The 8257-nt window shown below is 46.6% G+C and overlaps 1 protein-coding gene across 3 annotated transcripts in view; it reads left to right on the top strand.

The window, feature by feature from the left end:
• LOC103475298 (collagen alpha-1(III) chain-like) overlaps positions 1–8257 on the top strand; it is a 34861-nt gene that overhangs the window by 15125 nt on the left and 11479 nt on the right. For all 3 annotated transcript variants that reach the window (XM_017308390.1, XM_008426818.2, XM_017308389.1), the window contains exons 14-29: positions 162–206; positions 284–346; positions 917–961; positions 1764–1817; positions 1893–1934; positions 2252–2333; positions 2970–3005; positions 4455–4619; positions 4754–4846; positions 4929–5024; positions 5144–5214; positions 6458–6646; positions 7279–7447; positions 7519–7611; positions 7873–7977; positions 8064–8158. In XM_017308390.1, the coding sequence (XP_017163879.1) occupies positions 162–206; positions 284–346; positions 917–961; positions 1764–1817; positions 1893–1934; positions 2252–2333; positions 2970–3005; positions 4455–4619; positions 4754–4846; positions 4929–5024; positions 5144–5214; positions 6458–6646; positions 7279–7447; positions 7519–7611; positions 7873–7977; positions 8064–8158 (1443 nt within the window). The remainder of the gene's footprint in view (positions 1–161; positions 207–283; positions 347–916; positions 962–1763; positions 1818–1892; positions 1935–2251; positions 2334–2969; positions 3006–4454; positions 4620–4753; positions 4847–4928; positions 5025–5143; positions 5215–6457; positions 6647–7278; positions 7448–7518; positions 7612–7872; positions 7978–8063; positions 8159–8257) is intronic.

Below are 8257 nucleotides of genomic sequence, written 5' to 3'. Positions count from 1 at the left end.
GCCCCCTAATTGCCCTGAGTCTCATTCAGCCCCTGACTGCCCCACGTCTCATTCTGCCCCCTGATTGCCCCGAGTCTCATTCTGCCCCCTGACTGCCCCGAGTCTCATTCTGCCCCCTGACTGCCCCGAGTCTCGTGAAACCGTCTGCTACTGTGTTTCAGGGCGAGCCAGGCGAAGTGGGGCAGAAAGGTTTCCCCGGTCTTGCTGTGAGTCCGTCATGAAACCAGCCAAACGATTTCAGCCGATGTGATTGTCAGACTCATGTTTTGACCTCCGCCTGCAGGGGGAGCCGGGGAGCCCGGGGGCAAAAGGAGAGAAGGGCGACAGAGGAGAACCCGGCTCACTGGTGAGAACCAAAAACAACCAGCAACCAGGATCTAGTTTCATTTAATCAGTTACAGTTACTTCAGTAACTTTTTTGGAAAAAATACTTTTAGGAGTATTTATACTTATACCTGAGTAATTTTATGAAGTATTTCTTCTCTTACTTGAGTACATTTTTCGACCCTCTGAATGAACAAAAGAAATGAACCAGACAGACTCAGCAGCATCAGTGTTAAAGTTTCATCAGTTTTTTATTGAAAGAAAATTATTTTAAAATATTTCTTCTACCCGACTTTGTTATTTTGTAATTATGTTATTTTTATGAATCCTTTTGGTCCTTAAAACAACAAAACTTCAATTCAAATTTATATTTTGGTTTGTCTGATGATGTAACTTTTAAATATTAATGATTGATGAGTTGATCAGTTACTCAGTACTTGATTAGACGTTTTACCAAATACTTTTTACTTTTGCTTGAGTAACAATACGTAGAAGTAATTCTACTCTTACTTCAGTATAATGTTCTCTACCCCCCTCTGCTGGTGACTCGGACAACCGGCAGCTAATCTGAGTGTTTTTGTTTCTGCTGCAGGGAAAACCAGGGAAGACGGGATTACCGGGAGAACTGGGACAGCCGGTAAACACTGCAGTCTTTATTTTAACTGCTGAAGTAAACTTCAGGTTTAGATCTAAGTTTGTGTTTTAAATTAAACCATAAATGAACAGACGTCTTCTGATCAGAAGAAAAGGATTCGATTCAAACTTCATCATCAGTGTTGACCTCCTGGTTCGAACCGGGAGCCGTCCAGGATCGTTCAGTTTGTATTTGATTTCCTGCTGCTCAGATCCGAGCAGATGGAGACAATAAAGTGTCTTTTCCACATTTGTTAGGTTTTAAACCTTAATCTTAGTGAGTCACTTCCTCCCTGATCCTCCATTTTGTTTTAACGAAGCGTCACAGAGAGCGCCACCTTTCTGCAGACGGCCTCCATCACCTTTCAGTTTCTATCCAGGAGTTTCTAACCATCTGATAGTTTTTTAGGTTATTTAGTGAAAAACCGTAAAAAACGATGTAAATCCTCACAGCGTTGAATAAAATGTCAACATCACCTTCTGACCAATCACAGCTCTCCTTCTTCTGCTGTTTCATCTGTAGATGTTTTATTTCTCAGTTATTTCAGTAATTTAATGAATGTGTGAATAACTCGCTGCAGCTAAACGTGGATCTTAAATAAATTAAACTTTACAGAGATTTGTGCCTTATTGGCTTCATCTTGTGAACTTTGACCTCTGTGAGGCTCCTGTCCAGCTCGGTTTTCCTGGGAACTCAGTAAAAACCAAAACTGGCTGCTAATTGTTCTGCTGTCCAGTAAAACCGGGTCAACAGAACTTAAACGTTTCCAGCCGATTCAGACGTTCTGAGTTTGGTTTGTGTGCAGGGCGACACCGGAGACTTCGGCTTCATCGGCCCGCCCGGCGTCGACGGCGCCGCGGTGAGTTGATCAGATTTACAGGCTCGGATCCGTTCAGCGGCCCCGTTCACCTGGTTGTGTTGTTTCAACCTCTAGGGAGAAAAAGGCGACCGAGGGCCTCCGGGTCCCCCAGGAGAGGTGAGTGTTCAGCTGAGAGGAGGTGTTTCTGTCCGGGAACCGTCCGGGGGGGAACCGTCCGGGGGGAACCGTCCGGGGGGAAACCGGGAACCGTCTGGGGGGAACGACTGACGTTCTGCTGCTGGACTGACCAGAAAACTCTGCTTGTGTTTTTATTAGACCGGGGGGAACCGGGAACCGTCCGGGGGGAACCGTACGGGGGGAACCGGGAACCGTCCGGGGGGAACCATCCGGGGGGAAACCGGGAACCGTCCGGGGGCAACGACTGACGTTCTGCTGCTGGACTGACCAGAAAACTCTGCTTGTGTTTTTATTAGACCGTCTTTAATCACAACCTGGTGAAGGGCCAGCCAGGATTCCCCGGGCCCCTGGGACCCGCCGGGTTCCCCGGGATTCAAGGTATCTACATTTTAATTCATTCATACGGCTCAGAGGATTGAAAATAAACATTAAAGTTGCTTCTGTCATAATTAGCTTGATTTAATTCACTGTTTAGAAACTAAAACTAAACTATCTTCAGTCCAAACATGTAAATCAGTCCAGAATCATCCCAGTTATTAAACAATACGGCCAAATTCAGCTTCGTGGTCAAACTGGTTTAAAAGCAGAGCATCGAGTCGCTGACTTGCAGCATTAACTCCTCCTGACCAGCAGAGGGCAACAGTGGGGAGGAAAAACTCCCCTTTAACAGGAATAAACGTCCACCAGAACCAGAACCAGAACCTGGCTCGGTGTGAACGGCCGTCTGCCTCCACTGACTGCAGGTTTCAGACTGGAGCTCTGATCCAGGAGAACGTTCTGTGTTAGAGTTAAGGGCAGCTGGAGCCCGTTACTTTGTCTAGGACAGAGACGGGTTGAACATTTCAGAACCGAGCCACTGGAGGAGAACGTGGTTCTGTCAGCCAGTTTCCCTCCTGCAGGAAAGACCAGACGTTTGTCTGCCTGTTTGTCTCACATGGTCTCTGTTGAATGATGGATGTGTGTCATGAGTGCATCAGTGAATTAACTCACAGAAACGTCTCTGATCTGTCGCAGGTCTGATCGGGTTCCCGGGACTGAAGGGCGAGTCAGGTACAGAACCACTGAGTTCCTGTTGAACCTTAAACTGATCCAAACATGATTCATATCTGATGTTTTAGTAACTGATCCTTTCTGACCTGTTTGACCTGGACTGAATGTAGAAATTCAGTTTTTATGGTTTAACTCGTATTTTCAAGGCAGGAAAACCCAACTGACTAATTGAGACTTGCTGTATTTTGACCAAAAATAAGTCCAGACGACTCAGTGCAGTAAGTTATGAACACTTAAATCTATCCAAGGATTTCACTATCATTGCTTCTCTCTAAACCCAAGAACTGGCCTGGAGTTAGACTTTCACATTACGCGCTGACGCCGGCGGAAGAAGATGAGACGTGAATTTTCCTCCAGACTCGACCCATTTGAGTTTCTCCTATCGGTTCTGTTTGGATGTGGCTATAGACCAGGGGTGGGCAGCTCCAGGCCTGCAGGGCCTCCTGAAACTTTTAGATGTGTCTCTACTTCAACACACCTGAGTCAAATCCTGAGGTCGTTAGCAGAACCTGACTGCACTGAGGAGGAGATTCAGCTGTTGGATCCAGGTGTGTTGGACCCGGGAGACATTAAGAGCTGCAGGACTCCGGACCTCCAGGACCAGGGTTGCCCAGCCCTGCTCTAGCCGGTTCTTCCACAGTCTGCCTCGGCCAGATTCGTCTCTATTTGCAAATCCCGCACGGTTCCTCCAGGTTTTCTGGAACCACCTTGGTGGTGGTACAAGCTGTACCCAACCCGGTGTGGCAGTGGCATAAGCAGCTGAATTTAATTGGTTGGTGGATTCCTCCTCGACTGCCAGCAGTTCCACCAATCCAAGATGAAACTGTAGCTGGAAATCAATAACGCCTGAACCACGAGGTCCAAACCTCACCCGGAAGAGGCAGCCTGCAACATACGCCTATAGAGAGAGTTCAGAGAAGCTGGCCGACCAACGGTTCACACGGGAGACGGCATGTCCCGCCCGTGTTCCCACCATGATACTGCCAATAGAGGCTCCCGGCTTGGTTAGAGCCGAACCGGGCGTCAGCCAGGTAGAGCGGTACCAGACGGTGGAGAGAAGCCTCAGTAGAGGAGGACTGGGCCGACGCCGCCACACCGTCTGTCATTTGATCTGAATGGACACGAGCAAGATTGACTGACCCGGTTGGGCGCCTCGCCCGTTTCTCCATCAGAGCAAACACCAGCAGCTGCTGCTGTTCCCACGATTGGTTGCATCGACCCTCAACCGGATCAGCTTAGTTTGCAAGCATCCCGCCATAAAATCTGACCTTTGTGCGGACGAGTCCGATGGAGGTCCGATTTGAGTCCATCCTGAGTGAAGTACACCCCAATCGGTGGGCAACTTTCCTCTGCAGACTTGAGTTGGACTCGTCAGTAAGAGACAAGAACTTTGGACTGGATCACGACTGGGTTTTTAACCTCTCTGTCCCAACACGTGTGTCCTTGAAGGCGAGGCCTCCATCGGACCGCCAGGTTCTCCTGGTCCAACTGGCTCAGATGGTCCCAAAGGGGAACCAGGACCGCCGGGCCCGGTGGTTACCGGACCGCCAGGATTGACCGGAGCCCCAGGACCTCTTGGACTTCAGGGAGAACCAGGAGAGCCTGGAATACCAAGTACACCGACGTTCTAATTTGTTTTCGGTTTTTGGGCTGATTTTGTTTTCAAACCATTGAAAGAAAATTGGTAATTGTTTTATGAAACACAAATCTGCCTCCCCACAGTTTAAACTTTGTCATTTTGTCCTCAGACGTGGACATCGTAGGACAGGGTCTTCCCGGTATGAAAGGCTCAAAAGGCTCTCAAGGCCCTCCGGGGGACACGGGGATGGCTGGGGAACAGGGTGAGCAGATGTCAGATTTATTAGTCCAGATGGGCCGTTGGTGTCTCAGCGAGTAGCTGCAGAATGCAACCCGTTTCCTCAGGTCAGAAAGGGGAGGCTTGTACAGACTGCCGTGTTCAGCCTGGCCCTCCTGGACCTCAGGGACCACCAGGGGCGCCAGGTCAGAACGGGTTGCCAGGTAAGAAGGATTCCAGTCTTTCCACCTGGTTATTCAGGCAGCAGCTTTTTTGTTTTTACCCGCCTGGAGAAGCTCCAGCGTGTAGAAATCAAACGCACCCCTCTGTCACCTGGCTCCAGGTGCAGCTGGATCTCCAGGACCAGCAGGTAATAAAGGCTTCAAAGGAGCCGCAGGCCCACCTGGAGTACAGGTGAGTTCTGACCCGACGCTTGGCGCTAAACGCTACGTTTTATGTTCAGACTCATAACATTTAGTACAGCAGAGTTTCACAGCCACACTGGGATTTCTTTTTGTAAGAAGGAAGTTTTGAGAATAAAGTTGTAAAATTATGAGAATAAATGAGTTTTAATGTAAAAGTTATTAAAGTTATTAAAGTTATTAAAACCGCTCAGGAAGTTCATGTGGTTTTTCCACTGAATAAACTCACTGCTGAAAATGACTTCAGGTGTTAAAATATGAAATATTTCTTTATTTGTGAAACTGACATCAAAGCAGAACTTCACAACATGCTCAACATTTTTATTTTTATTATTTTTAGTGTTGGATTTTGCATAAAATTACTTAATTCTACTAACATTAGGATTATATTCCAGCAATATTTTGTCTATATTCTTATAAAATTGTAACTTTAATCTGGGAATATTATAACTTTATTATATTATCACAATTTTTTTATTTGAGTTTATTACTGTGACATTGTTAATGTGATATTTTGACATTTTTCTTATATTATTTAAATTTTATTCTTGTAATATTAGAGCTGTTTGTAATATTACAGTTTTATTCAGATAATATGAGGAGAGATTTTATTTATTCTCGTAAAATAACTTGATTCTTGTAATTTTACGAGTTTATTCTCAGACTATTTTACTTTGTGATGTGATTACAACCAGTTTGGTGAAATTATTTGTATTATCACAGCTTTTTGTGTTATTATGAGTTTATTCAGGCGTTACTGCAGCATCGTTCTCATATTTTAATCTGTTTCGTGTATTTTGATATTATAATTACTTTAATATTACAACCTTAGTTTTACAGTGGTTAGAATATTAAGACTTTATTATCGGACATTTTTCTTCTATTACAACTTAATTCAGCTGATATTATGACGTGTTTTATGATTTTATTCTCCTATTATCACTTTATTCTCGTAATATTGCAACTTTATTCCCATTTTATTTAGATTTTTTTCTGGTATTATTACCAGTTTATTCTATTATTATGTGAACTGTTTTCATATTGTCACGATTTAGGGAACTTTATTCTTGTATTGTTATTCAGGTGATGTTATGACTTTATTTTTTAACTTTATTTGTGGATAATTTTGACGTTTTTCTTGTGGATAGTAAAACATTCCTCAGTTTGGCTCTGATCCTGTCCTATTTTACCGTGGGATGAATGAATCTCCAGCCTGTTTGCCTGTTTCTTCTCAGGGGCCCCAGGGGTTCCCGGGGCCCCCGGGGCCCCTGGGGCCTCCAGGCGAGCCGGGCTTAAACCCCGGGCCGGGGCCGAAGGGGGAGGCCGGGGACCGGGGCGGTGCGGGGCCCCAGGGAGGGGCGGGGCAGGACGGGTTCCCAGGACCTCCGGGTCCCAAAGGCGAAACGGGAGAGAAAGGAAACCCGGTGAGTACCGGACCGRACCGGACTGGACCGAGCCATGTTTTCACTACCGAGACCAGAGGACAGAGAAAAACAAATGTTTCTTCTCTAAAACACAAATATACTGAATTATTTAACACTTTTTTAAAGAGACGTCGATTTTTATTAATTTCTACAAAGACAAACAAAGCGGATATTTTACCTGACAACATTTTAACCTTCATCCATCATCCAGACGTATTTATGTTTCCAACTCCTTTAAATCTGAGGTTTCCTCCACAGCCTGGTCCAATCTTCTGGATTAAGACAAATTTATATTATAACTTAAAAACAAAACAGCTTCATAAGTTTGATCAACATGTAAAACCGTAAATCTGTTCAGTCGCAGCAGTTTGGAGTAAAACATGAAGATAAAGGATAAACTAGAAACCTTTAAACGACTCTTAGTTATTCTAACCATGACGTAAAAGGGCTCAGAGCACAAAGCATAGAACTAGACTGAGTAGATCTAGTTTTCAGTATTGGGACCGATTGTAGATATTAATATCAGATCAATCGATCTCTGATTTGATTTGTTTTGTGTTCATCAGTAAAACTGATGGTTGTAAGAAACCATCTACTCTGTTGTCATGGTAACATGTGATTCCTTCGTCCAGGGGCGTCAAGGGTCAAAAGGTCACCGGGGCCCGCTGGGCCCCCCTGGTGCCAGAGGAGCGACGGGGCCACTGGGCCCACCGGGTCGCGACCATGTGGGTCGTCCGGGGCCGACAGGGCCCAAAGGAGCCAACGGCTACATGGGAGATCGTGGAGCACCGGGCCCTAGAGGTCAGTCCGTCAGGAGGGCCCTGGACCGGAACCGAGCCCAGAGCGAAGGCTGACTGCTCTGCTTGTTTCAGGAGAGAAAGGCTCTAAGGGGAACATCCAGAACATTCCAGGAGATCCGGGACCGAAAGGCTGCAGAGGACGGCCGGGGGAACCGGGACGTGAAGGTAAGAGACGGATCCACTCTTTGGTTCTGGTTTCATTTCCTGCTTCACCCAGGCAGCCATCTTACCTCCGACTCGTTTATGAGATTAAAATACTTCAACCGTTTTCATAGATAATATTATAATTCAGTTCTGATCTGGTCCGGTTCTGGTCCGGTCCTGGTCCGGTCCTGGTCCGGTCCTGGCCCGGTCCTGGTCCGGTCCTGGTCCGGTTCTGGTCCGGTTCTGTTCTTCCATGTTGTCTCTGTTCTCCTTCGGTCCCAGGTGAGGCTGGACTTCCGGGTCTCCTAGGATGGCCTGGTCCAAAAGGTCAAAAGGGCTGCGACGGTTCCTCTCAAATGGGTAACCAGGGCAACGTGGGGTCAAAAGGTCAGATCCAGAACGCCGCTCGTTAGCTTTTCAGCGTTTATTCAGAACCAAAACAGAACCTTCAATAAACGTCCTTCTGCCATCAGGAGACAAGGGGTCCAGAGGAGAGCCAGGGTCCCCCTGTTATGGCATGAAGGGGCGAGCGGGGCCGCCCGGCCCCCCGGGGCCCGTCGGCCCAAAGGTAGAGGAAGACCCGAATGCCCAGAACCAACAGTTTGAGTCCGTTTCCATTTTCTCTGGAATATCAGACAAAATGGAGCCAAACAGAACAGAGACGAGT

This window comes from Poecilia reticulata, linkage group LG13, assembly GCF_000633615.1.
Source record: "Poecilia reticulata strain Guanapo linkage group LG13, Guppy_female_1.0+MT, whole genome shotgun sequence".
Lineage (NCBI taxonomy): Eukaryota > Metazoa > Chordata > Actinopteri > Cyprinodontiformes > Poeciliidae > Poecilia > Poecilia reticulata.
The sequence above is the reverse complement of the archived record's forward strand: the minus strand, read 5'-3'. Positions and strand labels throughout refer to the sequence as shown.